The following is a 16,856-nucleotide window of genomic DNA, read 5'->3' as shown; positions in this document are numbered from 1 at the left end:
AATTCCTGAGAAATGAGCTGTCACTGTGGGTGGTCCCAACCTCTGCACAGGGATAGCCCCTCCCTGCAGGCACAGCTGGATGGCATCTGTCTGGGCCTGGTTCAGGGCATAGTGGGGGATGCGGGACACTGGGATGGACACGTATGCATGAGCATGACACAGAATTTCTCCCGGATCCCTTCTCCACAGGGGGGTGCACATAACTCTGGTGCAGCCCAGTGGTGCCTTGCTTTCCCTGGGGTGAGCTCTGCGACCTTATTTGCTGGGGGCTGCTCTGCTTATCAAAGGGATTGGGGTGCGGCACAGGAGACCCAACAGACAGAGGGATGGCTGAATCACGGGAGTGGCCGGCGGGACTGATGGCCCGAGGGCTTGTCTGGGCACCCCCATAGGGTGGGGGGGGGTGAGTCATTTCCAGCTGCAGCCTCCCCCCCCAATCCTGCTGCCTCTCCAGTCCCCAGGAGCCTGTGGGAATTCTAGCCTCCAGCAGTCACTTCCCCAGTCACTGTGTTTTATCTAAAGCAGCCAACACCTCTGACCTGAGATGGGGTTTGAGAGGCCTCCTCATCAGTGTCTGTAGAGAACCCCTTCTGTGGGATTCCCAGAAGCCATAGGAGGTGGGGGCTTTACTCTTGAGTCAGATAATCTGTCCAGGGAAGAGGGGGGGCGGCAGCCTTTGGGAGGTGGGTAGGGGCGGGCCCCTGGGTCCCCGCCTGCTGCTCCGCCCCCTGGGATTAGGGACTTTTCTCTGCTCTGGCTGTGGGACTCCAGCAGCAGCCGCCAGAGGTGGGAGCCGGCGGACCGGACCAGCAGGCAAGACCGGGACTGGGGGTCGGGTAGCACTGGGCTTGGACCCACCAAGGCCATGGAGGCCCAGGGACAGAGGCGGGGTCCTGACTGACCCTTTCCCCTACCCAGCATGAGGCTGCGACTCCTGGTGGCTGCATTCTGCGCTGGGATCCTGGCAGGGGCGCCCCCAGTGCGGGCCCAGCACAGGGAGAGAGGTGGGCACGACAAGGAAGGACCCATTCCAGGGCACTGCCCCCTGTCACCTGTGGCTGCACTCTGCCTTCATCCGGGACCCGCACCCCCCTTCCCCATGACCCTGCAAGCAGGCCTCCTAAGTCTCTCCTGACTCCCCAAACCTTCCACGACCCCACGCCGCATCTCCTAAACCGCACCCCAGCCTATGCAGACCCTAACTCTGACTCCCCAGACGCGAGCTGAGTTTCCTGCCCCCTGACACTTGGGCTGACCTCCTGAGGCCAACCGCAGTCCCAGATCACCCCGAACCACCCGCTGCAGGCAACTCTCCTTCCCCACCAGTCCTCCAGGGGACGGGGTGTAGGGGTGCGGGAGTCGTCTCCCTCAGGGCACCGCGGCCACCTTGGCTCCTCTAAGGCTCCCAGGCCCCGGCGGCGCTGGGCCAGCTTGCACTGCAGATGAGGGCTACTCCCCTTAGCCCAGCCCCTAGTCCCAAGAGACCTCAGAGCAATGGGGCGGGGAGCAGGGGCTCCAAGAGGAGGTGGTGATTGCTCCTCCCTGCCCCAGTGTCCTGCACACGCCTTTACGCTGCTGACATCGTGTTCCTGCTCGATGGCTCCTCTTCCATCGGCCGCAGCAACTTCCGTGAAGTGCGGGGTTTCCTCGAGGGGCTGGTGCTGCCCTTCTCCGGAGCAGTCAGTGCGCAGGGTGTGCGATTCGCCGCGGTGCAGTACAGCGACGACCCTCGGTGAGCGGCTGCTGGCAGCGGGGGCCCAGCGATCTCACCAGGACCCCTCCCCCAGGCAGGGGCAAATATCCCCAAAACCCTTAAGCCAAGCTTTGGGGAACCCAGAGCCCCCCAGCCAGGACCTCCTCTACAGACAGAGCAGGGATCTCCTAGACAGAGCACCTGAGACACCCCCAGCCTGGCGCCCTGCCAGAGACAGGGGCTCTGTATCCCGATCTGAAGAGGGAGGGCCCAGGGCCTTCAGAGGCCCCTGCCTGCTGGACTCCCATGTTCCAGCCCCCTGACGCCTTCAGTCTCCCCACTCGCCCCCAGATGGCCTTCCTGTCTAGCCAACATCCACCTCCCTACAACTGGGCCCTTTCTCCTACAATATTTAATTAACCAGACATCCTGTCTCCTGAGGCTGAGAGCCCCCAAGGATTGGGGGCCTGCCCTGGCCCAGCCACAGGCAGGACAGGGCACCTGAAGAGTTTAACTTGAGGGCTTCAGAAGTGGAGGGCAGGAATCAGAGGACCAAGAGGACAGACCCTCAAGAAAGCCTGGTACTCAAAACCCTCACACCAGAGGTCTCCTCAAGACCAGGGCCAGAAAGGGACCTGGCCTGTTGCCACTCCCCAAACCCCACAGGACAGAGTTTGGCCTGGATGCGCTCAGCTCCGGGGAAGAAGTGGTCCGTGCCATCCGTGATCTCAGCTACAAGGGGGGCAACACGCGCACAGGGGCTGCGATTCTCCATGTGGCAGACCATGTCTTCCTGCCCCAGCTGGCCCGATCTGGTGTCCCCAAGGTGATCTCTCTCCCCACCAGGCCTCCCAGGGTGACCCCAGTTTCACTGTCTGAGGCAGCCCTGATTTGACCCCTGCACCTGCCCAGGTCTGCATCCTCATCACAGATGGGAAGTCCCAGGACCTGGTGGACCCAGCTGCCCAGAAGCTGAAGGGGCAGGGGGTCAAGTTGTTTGCTGTGGGTGAGTACCCAGCTGGGGTGACAGGCTGGCTGGGGCAGGGACCAGCCAGAGAGCACGTGGGCAGCTGAGCCCTGATTGGACATCACCTCAGGGATCAAGAATGCAGACCCCGAGGAGCTGAAGCGAGTTGCCTCACAGCCGACCAGCGATTTCTTCTTCTTCGTCAACGACTTCAGCATCCTGAGGACGCTGCTGCCCCTCGTTTCCCGGAGAGTGTGCACAACGGCTGGAGGAGTGCCCGTGACCCTGCCCCGTGAGTCCCCTGCCCACCGTGTGCACCCTGACCCAGACCTCTGACCCCAAGCCTGGTTCCTGTGCTTCTGACAGCTGGCCAGGGGTGCGGTCCTCTGATCCTGCCCTGGAGGTGGTGCCCAGACCGCTGTGCTCCTGACCTTTGACCCCAACGCCTCACCATAGGAGTTGACCCCTGATCCTGCTACCTGATTTCCCCTTTCCCAGCCGATGACTCCATCTTTGGTCCACGAGACCTGGTGTTGTCTGAGCCAGGCAGTCAGTCCTTGAGAGTCCAGTGGACGGCGGCCAGTGGCCCTGTGACTGGCTACAAGGTCCAGTACACTCCCCTGACAGGGCTGGGACAGCCACTACCGAGCGAGCGGCGGGAGGTAAAGATGTCAGGAGCGGTGGGTGGAGGACTGGGGACTTGGCTGGGCAAAATGAAGTGACTTCTGACCCTGGGCAGGTGAGCGTCCCTGCTGGTGAAACCAGCATTCAGCTGCAGGGTCTCCGGCCACTGACCGAGTACCAAGTAACCGTGGTTGCCTTGTACGCCAACAGCATCGGGGAGGCCGTGAGCGGGACGGCTCGGACCAGTGAGCAACCCTGCTAACCTCTGACCCCACCCCCTGACCACCCACCCCACTAGACCCTCCCCACTCCTGACTCCACTAACCCCTGGTGGAACCTTCCCCCAGCTGCTCTGGAGGGGCCGGAGCTGACCATCCAGAATACCACAGCCCACAGCCTCCTGGTGGCCTGGCAGAGTGTACCAGGTGCCACTGGCTACCGTGTGACATGGCGGGTCCTCAGTGGTGAGCGAGAGGTGTGGGTTGAAGGGAGTCCCCGCACCTCACACAGGATGGTAGAGCCCTGAGTCTGCAAGACCCCCTGAGCCTTCTGTGTGCTCCGTACAGGCGGGGCTGCGCAGCAGCAGGAGCTGGGCCCTGGGCAGGGGTCAGTGTTGCTTCGTGGCCTGGAGCCTGGCACAGACTACGAGGTGACCGTGAGTGCCCTGCTTGGCCGTGGCGTGGGGTCTGCCACCTCCCTGACAGCCCGCACTGGTGAGAAGGCTGGGTGCACTCTTAGGGATGGGTGGACAGGCAGAAAGGGTGAGGACACTGCTGACATCCCACGTGCCTTGGGCAGACCCTTCTGTGGAGCAGACGCTGCGCCCAGTCATCCTGGGCCCCACATCCATCCTTCTTTCCTGGAACTCAGTGCCCGAGGCCCGTGGCTACCGGCTGGAGTGGCGGCGTGAGAGTGGTCAGTGCAGCAGGCAGGGTGGGCAGGCAGGGATGGGGCTTGACTTCAGCTGGCCTGACTCCAGCGTCGCGCAGGCTTGGAGGTGCCTCAGAAGGTGGTGCTGCCCTCTCATGTGACCCGCCACCAGCTGGACGGGCTGCAGCCAGGCACTGAGTACCGCTTCACACTCTACACCCTGCTGGAGGGCCGAGAAGTGGCCACGCCTGCGGCTGTGGTGCCCACGGGTGAGGGCTCAGTGGGCCCGGCCAGGTGAGGCAGGGGGACAGGGCTCCAGGTTGCCTCTCACGCCGTGTCCTCCAACAGGGCCAGAGCAGCCCGTGGGCCCAGTGACAAATCTACAGGCGACCCAGCTGCCAGGGCAGCGGGTGCGAGTGTCCTGGAGACCAGTTTCCGGTGCCACCGAGTACCGCATCACTGTACGCGGCACCCATGGTGAGGTGGACACAGCCTGCACCCCACCCCCCACATACACACTTCAGTTCCATCCCTCAGGGTCTGACTGCACCCTTGCCCCATCTCCCTCCACTCCTGGTCTCCATGGCCTCCTCCGGCTCCTATTCCATCCACCAAGCTGTGACTACTGTCCACGTGGACCCCTCATCCTGTGTCCCTAGCTGATACCCGTTACCCGACATTGATATCAATGACCTGTCAGCTCACATCATGTCCGCTGACCCCCTTTATCCTGTATCCCTGTTTGCCCCTGGCCCTGGTTATTCCGTGTCACTCTGCATCACTGACCCTCTTTTCCACATCCTCATCCCTCACCCTTGTCATCCTGTGGTGCGTCCCTCAGAGACACGACCTCCCGGCCTGTATCTCTGTCCATCACTAACGCCCGTTATCCCACATCCCTCTGCCTCCTGGGCCCCGGCTTGCTTCCCCTGCTCTCTCCCTCAGGGGTTGAGCGGACCCTGGTGCTTCCTGGGAGTCAGACGGCCTTTGACCTGGAGGACGTCCGGGCTGGGCTGAGCTACACCGTGCGAGTGTCTGCTCGAGTGGGCACCCGAGAGGGCGGTGCCAGCACCCTCACTGTCCGCCTGGGTGAGCATTGCAGGGGGGCCATGGGCCCAGCTGCCTGACCCGCTGGGTCCTAGTCTTGACCCCTGACCTCTGTCTTTAACCCCCCAGAGCCAGAAACCTCCCTTGCAGTCCCGGGGCTACAGGTGGTGGCTTCAGATGCCACTCGAGTGCGAGTGGCCTGGGGACCTGTTCCTGGAGCCAGCGGGTTTCGGGTCACCTGGAGGACAGACAGTGGTTAGTGCAGGGTGTGGGGGGTGGTTGCTGAGGGGAACGATCAGGGTGTGGGGGCTCGAGGGGGCAGGCAGGAGCCATGCCAACACTTCACTCTGACCCTAGGCCCAGAGTCCAGCCAGACGCTGTCCCCAGAATCTAGTGTCACAGATATAACGGGGTTGCAGCCTGGAACCTCCTACCAGGTGTCTGTGTCGGCACTGCGAGGGAGAGAGGAAGGCCCCCCTGTGGTCATCGTGGCTCGCACCGGTCAGACCCCCAGACCTTCTGGTTCAGATCCTTGCTTCCTCTTGGATCCCCAGTCTCCCCTTTCTGATTCCCACTGCCTCCTCCCTCGGAGCCCCTGCTTCTCCCTTCTGTCTCCCCAGGCTCCTCCTAGGCCCCTGCCTCTTCAGAATCCTCTGCCTCTCATCTATGACCCCTCTGTCTTTGCCTTCGAATTCATACCCCTTCTCTCAGGCCCCCCTTGCCTTTTCTGCTGGACCCAATTCTCCTAGACTTATACTTTCTCCTTTGTCAGACTCCTCGCTGCCCCCTAATGCCCCCCTAGGAGCCCTGCCACCTCCTCCGTCAGGCCCTCTCATCTCTCAGATCCCTTTCGCCCACCAGCTCGGATTCCCATTGTCCCCCGTCAGGAGCCCCGCTTCTTCTGTCAGATACCGGCCTCCTATCAGGCTTCAACAGGCTCCCCCTAAAAGATGGCCCCAGTATTTCTCCCATCACACCTTCCACTCCCTCTCCCCTCAGACCCACTGGGCCCAGTGAGGACAGTCCACGTGACTCAAAGCAGCAGCTCGTCTGTCACCATCGCCTGGAACAAGGTTCCTGGTGCCACCAGATACAGGATTTCCTGGCACTCAGGCCACGGTGGGGATCAGGGGTTTGGGAGGGTTATGGGGGACAGGTCTGGGTGGAATACAGGCTGTTTCTTCGGGGTCCAGGCAGGGCACGGGGCCGGAGCCTGGCTAGCCCTGGAGCTGCCCTCCATCCTCACTCCCAGGCCCAGAGCAATCCCGGCTGGTTTCTGGGGAAGCCTCAGTGGCTGAGCTGGATGGGCTGGAGCCAGACACTGAGTACACAGTGCGTGTGTGGGCCAATGTGGACGGTGTCGAAGGCCCCCCCACTTCTGTGGTTGTGAGGACCGGTGAGTGGACCCTGGACAGCTGCCAGCCATGTCTCGGCTACGCTGCCTTGCTGTGTGTTCCTGACTGCTCCGTCTGCCCACTCCATCACTGCTCAGCGGCTTCTCTGCCCACGCTGGTCCACCCCACGTTGACTCCATGCCTACCCACGGCAAACTCCTGGCTCCTCCACACTGCCCCTGCCACTCCAAGGCACTGACCTCCTCCCTCTCATGGGTTTCCTAAACTGACTTGTCCACACTAACCTCACTCGGTCCTTCAGACCTCTCCTCATTGACCACACCTGCACTGCCAACTTGTTCTCTGCCAGCCATTCAGTGACCTCTGACCCCTCACCCTGCCTCTGCCCCCAGGCCCTGACACGGTGGGTAGTGTATCAAAGCTGCAGATCCTCAATGCTACCAGCGACGTTCTTCGGATCACCTGGGTGGGGGTCCCTGGAGCCACAGCCTACAGACTGGTCTGGGGCCGGAGAGAGGGTATGGTTCCCTGACCCCGCCCTTGTCCCCTGTGGCTGTGATTGCACCCTGTGCTTAGCCACCCCCACCTCTAACCATTGACCTGCGCTCACTTGGACAGGTGGCCCCACAAAACAACAGATATTACCAGGAAGCAGAGACTCAGCAGAAATACGGGGCCTGGAAGGCGGAGTCAGCTACTCGGTGCGAGTGACCGCACTGGTCGGGGACCGTGAAGGCGCGCCTGTCTCCATTGTGGTCACCACACGTAAGTACAAGGAGCTTGGATAGGGGCGAGCCTTGTATTCATGGCTACACTGTTTGGGGGTGGGGTTTGTGCTCGGGATTGGAATAGGGACCAGAGATTGGTAGAGAGTCTGTGAGGGCGGGGTCGAAGGATGGAGGCCGAGGAAGCCTGGTAAGGTCAGAGGAACCAGTCGGTTGGGAGTGGTGTGTGTTCCATTGTCGGTGTGGGATTGGCGCCGAGACCGGTGGGGGTGGAGCCTCCATGAGGCCCATGCTTTCTCTCAAGCCCCGGAGGAGCCAACCACCCTGGAGACCCTTCAGGTAGTGCAGCGAGGGGAGCACTCGCTGAGGCTGCAGTGGCAGCTGGTGCCCGGAGCACGCGGCTTCTTTCTGCGTTGGCGATCGGAGGGTGAGAAGTGCCCCCCGTGTGGGGTTAGGGACCACTAGGGGTGGGGCTGTGGGCAGGCAGGGTCAGCCAAGTAGGAGAGGTCAGGGATAGTGGGCAGGGTCTGTCAGTGGGGGTCTGCAGCATCTGCGACCAGCTGGGGGTCAGTCCCCAGTAGGTGAGATCCATGGGGGTCTGTCCGGCAGAGTCACTAAAATGGGCAGGGTCAGCGAGAATGATGCAGATTGATCAGGAGCATGGACCTGGTCCCCAGGGTCCATCAGTGAAGCCGTGAGGTCCTTGTCAGTCAGGTAGGTGAGGGTCAGTGAGGTGAGCAGGTCCATTAATGCTGGGCTGTAACACCCTCCCCCGTGCCTCCTGCCCCTGCCTCATGCCTGCCCCAGATGGCCAGGAGCATTCTCGGTTCCTGGGGCCTGAGGTCAGCAGCTATGAACTGGACGGGCTGGAGCCAGCAACCCTGTACCATGTGTGGCTGAGTGTCTCATGGCCTTCTGGAGAAGGGCCCCCCACAGAAGTGACTGCACACACTGGTGAGCCCGAGGGCACATCCTTCCCGGTTTGCTCTTCCCCCACTCGTGACCTGTCCTGAGTTTCTGTGCCCTGTGATCTTGAACGACTTCTCCTGTAGCTCCCCTGCCACTCCTGGCCCTGGGGCGACCCCAGCATGACTTCTGGGACACGTCCTTCACTAGAATGGACCTGCCCCAGGGTCTCAGGGTGCAGGTTCGGACCCTGGTCTTTGATTCCTCCTTTAGAGTCACCTCTTGTCCCAAGCACTGCACTGCGTGTGGTAGACACTTCAGTTGACTCGGTGACTCTGGCCTGGAACCCAGTGTCTGGGGTGTCCAGCTACATCCTCTCCTGGAGGCCACTCGGAGTCCCTGGAGAAGGTGCAGAGGGGGCCAGGGCTGGGGTGGGCTGGCAGTGGGGCTCCATGGAGGGCCTTCTGTGTGACTGAGTGCTGTCCTCTGCAGAAACGGCGGGGGCCTCACAAACACTTCCTGGGATCTCAAGCTCCCAGCGGGTGACAGGGCTAGAGCCCGGCATCTCTTACCTCTTCTCCCTGACCCCTGTCCGGGATGGTGTGCGAGGTCCTGAAGCCTCTGTCACACACAGCCCAGGTACGGTGGGCACAGTGGGTGGGGCCTAGCGGGTAGCCAGGTGCTGCGACCACATCGGTAATTCGGCCCCCTCCACAGTGTGTCCCCGCGGCCTGATGGATGTGGTGTTCCTGCTGCACACCACACGGGACAACGCCCATCGGTCGGGGGCTGTGAAGGCAGCCCTAGGGCGTCTGGTGTCTGCTCTTGGGCCCCTCGGGCCACAGGCGGTCCAGGTTTGGCCCCAGAAGCAGCTGACCCCTGTCTGCCCCAGCCATCCCCCACCCTGAGCTCCACATCAGCTACAGTTTCCCCACCCCAGTTACCCGCCATCGGTTCAGGCTTTCTCCCAGCCCTTCTGCAGGCTCCAGACCTGCTCACTGCTGCCTGGCTCCCTATCCTACCATCACTGCTGAACCCTACTAGCTCCAGTTAGTCTCCCCCCCAGGCTCTGTGTCCCCTACCCCTGCTTTGTCATCCTCCCCATGCTCTGTGTCCCCCCCAGGTTGGCCTCCTCTCCTACAGTTACCAGCCCTCCCCACTGTTCCCGCTGAACGGCTCCCATGACCTTGGCGCTATCCTGCAGAAGATCCACAGCATTCCCTACGTGGACCCAAGTGGGAACAACCTGGGTACGGACTGCAGCGGATGTGGACTCTTGGGGCTTCCCCACTCGGTGCCCCAGGTTCTGACACGTCCTTTCTCCCAGGCGCAGCCGTGGTCACAGCTCACAGGTACCTGTTGGCACCAGATGCTCCTGGACGCCGCCAGCAAGTGCCAGGGGTGATGGTTCTGCTAGTGGATGAGCCCTTGAGGGGCGACATCTTCAACCCTGTCCGCGAGGCCCAGGCTGCTGGTAGGGGCAGGGCGGGTCGGGAGAGGGCCTGGCACAGGACGGGCCCCAGCGGGGTTGTCATGCGGGCTGCTGGACCCTCCTCAGGGCTCAAAGTGATGATCCTGGGCCTGAAGGGAGCTGACCCAGAGCAGCTGCGTCGCCTGGTGCCGGGCATGGACCCCGTTCAGACCTTCTTCGCTGTGAATGATGGTCCAAGCTTGGACCGGGCAGTCAGTAGTCTGGCAACAGCCCTGTGTCAGGCAGCTTTGCCCAGCCAGGTTTGGAAGGGGCCTCTGGGGGCGGGGCCAGGTCATAAAGAAGAGGAGGTCTGGGGCTCTTGGTAGAACTGCCTCCCTCAAGGAGACCCTATGCCCACAGCCACAGCCACAGCCACAGCCTTGCTCGGTGCACTGTCCAGAGGTGAGTGTCCGGGGTTGAGTGGTAGGCAAGGGCCACCCCTGCGGTGAGCCCCTCTGACTCTTGTCTGACGTGTCTTTGCCCAGGGCCGGAAGGGGGAGCCCGGAGAGAGGGTGAGTGGCCTGGGGAGAGGAGGGCTGGGGGCCAGGGGGCGGGGCTGGCAGCACAGGTCTCACTGACTACCCTTTGTAGGGCCCGAGAGGACAAGACGGGCCTCCTGGCCCCCCTGGCCTCCCGGTGAGTACCCCCTGCCCACACCTGTCCTCTGTGCCCTCACTGTCATGTAGCCTGCTTACCCGCTCTCTCCTCTCAGGGCAGGACCGGTGCTCCTGGTCCCCAGGGTCCCCCTGGGAGTTCTGCTGCAAAGGGCGACAGGGTGAGCGTGGAGACCACTGAGGTTCCCCTAAGATGCTCCTTGGCATTTCCTGAGGGTTTTTAGAAGAAAGAAGGACAGAGCAGAGTTAGAACCATGGGGTGTCCCTTCAAGCCTCGCTGGATAACATGAAGCCCACCAGAGACTCTGGGGAGGAGTCTGCAGTGGAGAGGCCCATGGGCTTTTGACACCCCCTGGAGAGCCTGGTGGGAGTCCCCAGTCCCAGGGCAAGATGGCCCTCTGCCTCCTCGCTGCCCCTGGGTTTAGGCTCCATGCAGCTCTGAGCAGCCACTTCTCTGCCCCACTGCCCCACCCCAACAGCACTCGGGGCCTGTGGGGTGAGGGGTCCCGGAAAAGTAGTCTGGGCTCTGCCAGCAAGCCAGGGGCACTGAGGGAGGGCCCTTCCTGCCTTGACGGATTTGCTTTCTTAGGGCCGCCCTGGGACAGATGGGGATCCAGGCAGCCCTGGCCTCCCTGGGATACCTGGACCACCTGGCCCGAAGGTGAGTGAGCCTCGCCCTTGTAGGTCACGTGGTAGGACACTTTGCTTGTCCACGGGAGGAGTGGTCTGACTGTCCTGACTCTGGCTTCCCTTTACAGGGCTCCCCAGGGGGGCCTGGCCTTCGTGGAGAACGGGTGAGTTTGCTGTCCCTTCTCTGCTCTCCCAGGATCGTCCCGGAGTGGGGACCTGGGAGTGTTGTTGGTCCATTGGTGCCCTCCCTGGGACTCACCTGAGACCAAGCATCACCCTTTGCTCTGCTTTGTCCTCAGGGAGAGCGAGGACCACAAGGCCCAAAAGGGGAGCCGGTAGGTGAAAGGGGCAGGGAGGAGCAGGGGTGCTGCAGGCCAGACCCTGCAGGGCCTGCAGCACCATGAGGAATAGCTGGGACACCTCTCGGGCTTCTCCCACCTCAAGGATCCCACTACCAGAATCCTGCCCGCTGCTCTCTGTCCCTGCAGGGAGAGCCTGGAGCAATCACTGGTGGGGAGGGCCCAGGCCTTCCTGGGAAGAAAGGGGACCCTGGACCTCCGGTAAGTTCTAGGGTATGTGGAGGCAAGTGCTGTGTGGTGGAGACCCACAGGAGGCAGGGCGAGAGTAGATTGTTCTTCATGCTTTGTCTCCTCCATCAGGGCCCTCCTGGACCTCATGGCCCACTGGGGGACCCAGGACCCCGTGGTTCCCCAGGACTTCCTGGAGTAGCTCTGAAGGTGACAGCATGTCCCCCATATGGTCTCATGACCTCTGTGTGACCCTGTGACCTAGTGACTCCATTTAAACCCTACTAGTCATTCTGAGCCCATGGGAACCCCTGACCCCTCCCCCCATGACCCCTCAGTCCCTCCGTGACCTTCATAATCCAACTGGACCCCATGATCCTTATTCTTCCTGGTGACTTGGAGAGTAGAGGTGTGGTCCAGTATCATGACGTCATGCTCTGTTTTCCAGGGTGACAAAGGTGATCGTGGGGAGCGGGTAAGTGAGGGGCAAGGTATGCAGTGGACTGAGTCCAACTTCCCTTGACTACCCCCTGACCTGCCGTTCTCTTCCAGGGTCCCCCTGGGCCAGGTGATGGCGGCACAGCTCCAGGGGAACCCGGGCTGCCGGTGAGACCCTGGGGGCCGTGCTTGTGGTGCGGACAGAGGGGCTGAGGGCTCTGCTGGGGCAGTGGGTGGGTGCTGGGCCTCCTAGTTTGGGGCTCACGTCTTTACTCACTTCCTCCTAGGGTCTTCCTGGAAGCCCCGGACCCCCAGGACCAGTTGGCCCTCCTGGGACAAAAGGAGAAAAGGTAGAACAACGCACCTCTCGGTGTCTAGTTCTGGGGCTGGGGGCTCTGGGCACTGGGGGGCAGGGTCTTCTGCCCATCTGTTTCTCCTTCAGGGTGACTGTGAGGATGGAGCGCCAGGCCTCCCCGGACAGCCTGGGACCCCGGGTGAGCGGGTGAGTGTTGGGCCAGGGCTTCTGAGTGTGGTGGGTGCAGCTCCAGCCCTGACCCTCGACCGTCAACCTTCTGCTCCACCCTATTCCCAAACTGAAATCTCTGAACCTCTTCCAGGGCCTGCGGGGACCTCCCGGAGATGTTGGCCCCAAAGTAAGTGCCATTTTAGGGGAAGTGTGGTGTGAGGGAGGAGACACACGGGGACCCTGTAGGGTTAGGGCAGGCGGGAGGGTTGGGAGACACAGGTTCTTCCAGGTTAGAGGTTGGCGTTTCAGAGGCAGGGTGGTCAGAGTGTGAAACACCTTGTCTGGGGTTCCACGATCAAGACCCCTTTGGGGCTCTCTCCCCTCAGGGTGATCGAGGATCTCCAGGGGCTGTGGGTGAGACTGGAGAGAAGGTAAGTGCAGCCTGGGGGCGCTCTCGGGGCCCTGGGGTTCCGGGTGTGGGGCCAGACTCAGCTCCAGCCATTCTATCCATCAGGGCCAGCGCGGATCCCCCGGCCTAGCGGGACCCCAGGTGAGCCCACTAACCACAAAGCCAGTGCCAGCTGACCTGGGCTCTGGGCCCCCTCCTGGTTCTGAGTTTTCATCTTTGACCCCCACTGCCCCTGCCCCTTGACCCCTCCTCACAAGCTCCTAATCTGTGCTGACCTGCGCAAGCTCTTCTCCTGACTCCAGGGATCTGCCTTCCGCTTTCCGACCCTGCTGAACCACACTCGGCTCCCACTGACGTGGGGTTTGGTTGACTTGAACCAACCAAGACCTGGATCTGGATCTTACCTGATGCCTCTCTAGCCACACCCCAACCTCTAGCCCCTGCTCACAATTGCCCTGTCCCCGCCCCCTGTCAGCATTTCTGCTCCTCACCTGCAGGGGCCGCCGGGAGTCGCTGGGCATCCCGGAGCAGAGGGTCCTGAAGTGAGTTTGTGACTGCGGTGGGGTCAGTGATGGGGCGCTCGCAAGCTCCTCCTCTCCTGGGCTCACGCTCTCTCCTTGCGCAGGGGCCACCAGGACCCACTGGCCGCCGAGGAGAGAAGGTGGGTAATGGGCTGGGGGCCAGTGTCCCACTCCTGCCCCCCATAGCAGGGACCATGGCAGGTGAGACACTGAGACCTTGGGTCTCTGTCCCATCTCTGCCTCCATCCTTTCTGCACAGGGGGAGCCTGGCCGCCCCGGGGACCCTGGCGAGGTGAGTGAGGGGGTGGGGCTCCCAGCACCTTGCAGCTCCTTGGACAGTTGTGACTCTGCTCCCAGCAGTGACTCTGGGGCCTCTGGGCAGGGACTGAGCTCTGTCACTCCCAGCTCTACGTAGTGCCCCAGGGCTGCGGCACTGCGACCCCCAGGCTGGGACAAGCTGTGTCTGCCCTGTTTGTTTTCAGGGGCCTACTGGTGCGGGGGTCAAAGGAGAGAAGGTATGTCTGGGGGAGAGCAAGGGGAGCCTGTAACACGGCTGAGGTCAAGGTCACAGGGCCTGCTTAGAGGCCTCTGGAAGTCATAAGGGCTGTGTTCTGATTGTTGCGTGGCGGCGGTCCTGGAGCCAGGGGCTGGCGCTGACGGCCTTTGTCACCTCCAGGGAGATGTGGGGCCTGCTGGCCCCAGAGGAGCTGCAGGAGCCAAAGGGGAGCCGGTGAGTGGAGGGGAAGTGTTCGGGAGAGAGCAGGTAAAGGCCGCCCCCTACCCCGACTTCTGACCCTTCTACCCACAGGGCGCACCTGGCTTGGCTCTTCCTGGAGACCCTGGCCCCAAGGGAGACCCTGGAAACCGGGTGAGTAAATGTGGGGGTGGGGAGTGTGACGGATGGAAAGGATGTCATGCCTGAGAGCCCCAATTAAGTCCTGTGCCCCTTCCCTATGCCCTGCAGGGTCCCATTGGCCTCACCGGCAGAGTTGGACCCCCGGTGAGTGCCTGTAACCTTGGGTCATGTCAGGGTTCGTGGGGCCACTTTCTTCCAGGGCTGGCTGTACATGCAGCCCCATCCTTGCCTCTTCCACAGGGTGACTCAGGGCCTCCAGGAGAGAAGGGAGACCCTGGGCGGTCCGGCCCCCCAGGACTTATCGGCCCCCGAGGACGAGACGTGAGAGGGCTGGGTGGGGGGTAGTCTTCAGGGGCGGGGAGAAGGCTGTTCCTGACATCACTGGGGGTCTCGGGACCTGGGCTGATGCTCATGTCTCACAGGGTGAAGTTGGAGAGAAAGGTGCCGAGGGTCCCCCGGTGAGACTCCCTCCCACTGTGGTTTCTGACCCTTTACCTTTGAACTGTGATCCCTGGGCTGGGAGTTCCACCGGGTCATAAGGTCCATCCCCCTGCCTCCTGTCCAGCCGGTACCCAGGCCCTCCTGTTTCCCCAGTCCCTGAGTTAGTCTGAGCCTGATTCACCTGGTCCGTGTGACTTTCTCTCCATCACCAGGGTGACCCAGGTTTGCCTGGAAAAGCTGGCGAGCGTGGCCTTCGGGTGAGGCTTGTCAGGGAGAAGTGGGGCGGTGGGTGGGGGGAGAACCTGTAGGAAGTAGGCAGGAAGGTGTCAGGAACCTCTGCAGAGAGAAAGGGTAATGGGAGAGCCTGGGGGTTACCCTACAGGGATGCATGCTGTGATGGGAGACTCTGGCATAGTTTTGGGGGTAATGGGGAACCTGAGGCAGCATGGGGGTCATGGGGGAACCATCAAAATGCTGAGAGGGTTTGGCTCAGACCAGCTGCTCTCCCCAGGGACCACCTGGAGCTCGGGGACCTGTGGGTGAGAAGGGAGACCAGGGAGATCCTGGAGAGGATGGGCGAAATGTGAGTCCTGACTCATGACCTCTGACCCCCAACCTCAACTTCAACTCCCAGCCATCCAGTTTTTGCCCCTGATCCTGCCCTGAAATGCTACACCCTCATGACCCTCATTTCCTGTGACCCCTTCATCACAGCCCCCAAAGGCCACCCTATTCCCATGAGTCCTTAGGGTGCTTCCAAAGCTCCTCAAAATTGCTGCCTACATTCAGTGTCCCCGACCTTTTGACTTTCTGCAGGGCAGCCCTGGAGCGCCTGGACCCAAGGGTGACCGTGGGGAGCCGGTGAGTGGTGCCAGTGTCCCGGGCTTGGGAGAGGGGGAGATTTCCAGGGCTCCATCTGGTTAGCGCCCACAGAAGGGGGCAGGCAGTCACGGTGAGGAGACTGATGGTCACCTCCAGGCCTGACCAGCCTTCCGGGTGCTGGCATCGGGGTGCTGCTGCAGGGAATCTGGGAGGACAAGCCTGAGCCGTGCCCAGGACCTCAGGGCTGCTGTTGATGACGATTATTTCCTTTCCTAGGGTCTCCCAGGAACCCCGGGAAGGCTGGTAAGCATTGAGCGGGGTCTGGTCCTCCATGGCCTCCCCCTCCTACCCCTGCAGGCTCCACACCGTGGCCTCTATCCCCACTTCCCCCCATATCCCCTGGTGCCTTCACTGACCCTGCAGCCCTGCCCAGTGCCATCAGTCCTCCCCAGACCCCTTCCCCGCCTTGTCGAGCCTCCCTTCTCACTGTCGCTTCCTCCACAGGTGGACTCGGGACTTGGAGCTAGAGAGAAGGTATCAGAGTCTCAGGAGGAGGCTCACGGCGCCCCCATGACAGACTCTGCCTTGGGCGCACCTGTGGCTCCAGGGCTGTCCCTCAGCCAGCTTGTCTCTGCCACAGGGAGAGCCTGGGGACCGTGGACAGGAGGGACCTCGGGGACCCAAGGGTGACCCCGGCCCCCCTGGAGCCCCTGGAGAGAGGGTGAGTCTGGCTGGCCCTGCGGGGAGGCTTGGGCTGGGAGGGCCTGCTCTGATTTCGTCCCTCCTCGTCTTCAGGGCATCGATGGACTTCGGGGGCCCCCAGGCCCACAGGTGAGTGACGCACTTTGCCCTTCCAGCCTGTGCCCCAATCTTGCCCTCAAATCTCACTGCTCTTGTTCCCTCCAGGGGGACCCAGGTGCCCGAGGCCCAGCAGGAGAAAAGGTGAGAGGAAGCGGAGGCCTCTGACTGATGCTCATCTCAGCCTTGGGGGCCTCTCACCACTCGGTTCTCCCCAGGGCGACCGGGGCCCCCCTGGCCTGGATGGCCGCAGTGGGCTGGATGGGAAACCGGGAGCCCCTGGCCCCCCTGGGCAGCACGTGAGTCACCATGGCCACTGCCTGGCCACGCCCCTTCCCTCACCCCTTCCGGTGACCCTTGCCTCACGTGGGTCTTCTTAGCCTTGATGAGCTCTGGGGCCAGATGGGTTCTCAGTATCTTCTCCTGGAGCCCTGCCCGGGTCCGGGGGTCTCTGCCTTGCAGCCTTGGGTTCATAGGGGCTAGTGGCCCTGTCAGCAGGCAGATCCCCTGACCACTGTGGACTCCCTGACTCTGGGTCTCTCCTCAGGGTACTGCAGGCAAAGCTGGGGACCCAGGGAGAGATGTAAGTAAGGGCAGATGTTAGGGGGAGGGCAGCCCGGTGGTTTAGCACAAACTACAGCCAGGTGGTCAGAGTCGCCGAGGGGGCAGGGGTGGG

General features: G+C 62.3%; 1 protein-coding gene across 1 annotated transcript in view; it reads left to right on the top strand.

The window, feature by feature from the left end:
* The first annotated feature begins 747 nt into the window (after positions 1-747).
* COL7A1 (collagen type VII alpha 1 chain) overlaps positions 748-16,856 on the top strand; it is a 30,426-nt gene continuing 14,317 nt past the window's right edge. Inside the window, exons 1-63 of the mRNA XM_053929912.2 lie at positions 748-813; positions 919-1,004; positions 1,552-1,732; positions 2,360-2,519; positions 2,606-2,699; positions 2,791-2,952; positions 3,159-3,322; positions 3,400-3,529; positions 3,632-3,748; positions 3,851-3,997; positions 4,083-4,199; positions 4,274-4,423; positions 4,503-4,631; positions 5,100-5,243; positions 5,331-5,456; positions 5,559-5,702; positions 6,201-6,320; positions 6,454-6,597; positions 6,949-7,074; positions 7,175-7,321; positions 7,586-7,708; positions 8,089-8,235; positions 8,461-8,595; positions 8,680-8,826; positions 8,905-9,041; positions 9,311-9,437; positions 9,515-9,661; positions 9,746-9,918; positions 10,019-10,060; positions 10,144-10,170; positions 10,250-10,294; positions 10,371-10,433; positions 10,862-10,933; positions 11,031-11,066; positions 11,202-11,237; positions 11,391-11,462; positions 11,562-11,639; positions 11,878-11,904; positions 11,982-12,035; positions 12,155-12,217; positions 12,310-12,369; positions 12,485-12,520; positions 12,720-12,764; positions 12,848-12,883; positions 13,240-13,284; positions 13,368-13,403; positions 13,523-13,567; positions 13,746-13,778; positions 13,940-13,993; positions 14,072-14,131; positions 14,228-14,263; positions 14,360-14,440; positions 14,542-14,577; positions 14,773-14,817; positions 15,072-15,143; positions 15,377-15,421; positions 15,659-15,685; positions 15,887-15,916; positions 16,023-16,103; positions 16,178-16,213; positions 16,289-16,324; positions 16,399-16,479; positions 16,728-16,763. Coding sequence (XP_053785887.1) covers positions 920-1,004; positions 1,552-1,732; positions 2,360-2,519; positions 2,606-2,699; positions 2,791-2,952; positions 3,159-3,322; positions 3,400-3,529; positions 3,632-3,748; positions 3,851-3,997; positions 4,083-4,199; positions 4,274-4,423; positions 4,503-4,631; positions 5,100-5,243; positions 5,331-5,456; positions 5,559-5,702; positions 6,201-6,320; positions 6,454-6,597; positions 6,949-7,074; positions 7,175-7,321; positions 7,586-7,708; positions 8,089-8,235; positions 8,461-8,595; positions 8,680-8,826; positions 8,905-9,041; positions 9,311-9,437; positions 9,515-9,661; positions 9,746-9,918; positions 10,019-10,060; positions 10,144-10,170; positions 10,250-10,294; positions 10,371-10,433; positions 10,862-10,933; positions 11,031-11,066; positions 11,202-11,237; positions 11,391-11,462; positions 11,562-11,639; positions 11,878-11,904; positions 11,982-12,035; positions 12,155-12,217; positions 12,310-12,369; positions 12,485-12,520; positions 12,720-12,764; positions 12,848-12,883; positions 13,240-13,284; positions 13,368-13,403; positions 13,523-13,567; positions 13,746-13,778; positions 13,940-13,993; positions 14,072-14,131; positions 14,228-14,263; positions 14,360-14,440; positions 14,542-14,577; positions 14,773-14,817; positions 15,072-15,143; positions 15,377-15,421; positions 15,659-15,685; positions 15,887-15,916; positions 16,023-16,103; positions 16,178-16,213; positions 16,289-16,324; positions 16,399-16,479; positions 16,728-16,763 — 5,430 coding nt within the window. The 5' untranslated portion in view covers positions 748-813; position 919. The remainder of the gene's footprint in view (positions 814-918; positions 1,005-1,551; positions 1,733-2,359; positions 2,520-2,605; positions 2,700-2,790; positions 2,953-3,158; positions 3,323-3,399; positions 3,530-3,631; positions 3,749-3,850; positions 3,998-4,082; positions 4,200-4,273; positions 4,424-4,502; positions 4,632-5,099; positions 5,244-5,330; positions 5,457-5,558; positions 5,703-6,200; positions 6,321-6,453; positions 6,598-6,948; positions 7,075-7,174; positions 7,322-7,585; positions 7,709-8,088; positions 8,236-8,460; positions 8,596-8,679; positions 8,827-8,904; positions 9,042-9,310; positions 9,438-9,514; positions 9,662-9,745; positions 9,919-10,018; positions 10,061-10,143; positions 10,171-10,249; positions 10,295-10,370; positions 10,434-10,861; positions 10,934-11,030; positions 11,067-11,201; positions 11,238-11,390; positions 11,463-11,561; positions 11,640-11,877; positions 11,905-11,981; positions 12,036-12,154; positions 12,218-12,309; positions 12,370-12,484; positions 12,521-12,719; positions 12,765-12,847; positions 12,884-13,239; positions 13,285-13,367; positions 13,404-13,522; positions 13,568-13,745; positions 13,779-13,939; positions 13,994-14,071; positions 14,132-14,227; positions 14,264-14,359; positions 14,441-14,541; positions 14,578-14,772; positions 14,818-15,071; positions 15,144-15,376; positions 15,422-15,658; positions 15,686-15,886; positions 15,917-16,022; positions 16,104-16,177; positions 16,214-16,288; positions 16,325-16,398; positions 16,480-16,727; positions 16,764-16,856) is intronic.

The sequence above is a fragment of the Desmodus rotundus genome, chromosome 8, assembly GCF_022682495.2.
Source record: "Desmodus rotundus isolate HL8 chromosome 8, HLdesRot8A.1, whole genome shotgun sequence".
Lineage (NCBI taxonomy): Eukaryota > Metazoa > Chordata > Mammalia > Chiroptera > Phyllostomidae > Desmodus > Desmodus rotundus.
The sequence above is the reverse complement of the archived record's forward strand: the minus strand, read 5'-3'. Positions and strand labels throughout refer to the sequence as shown.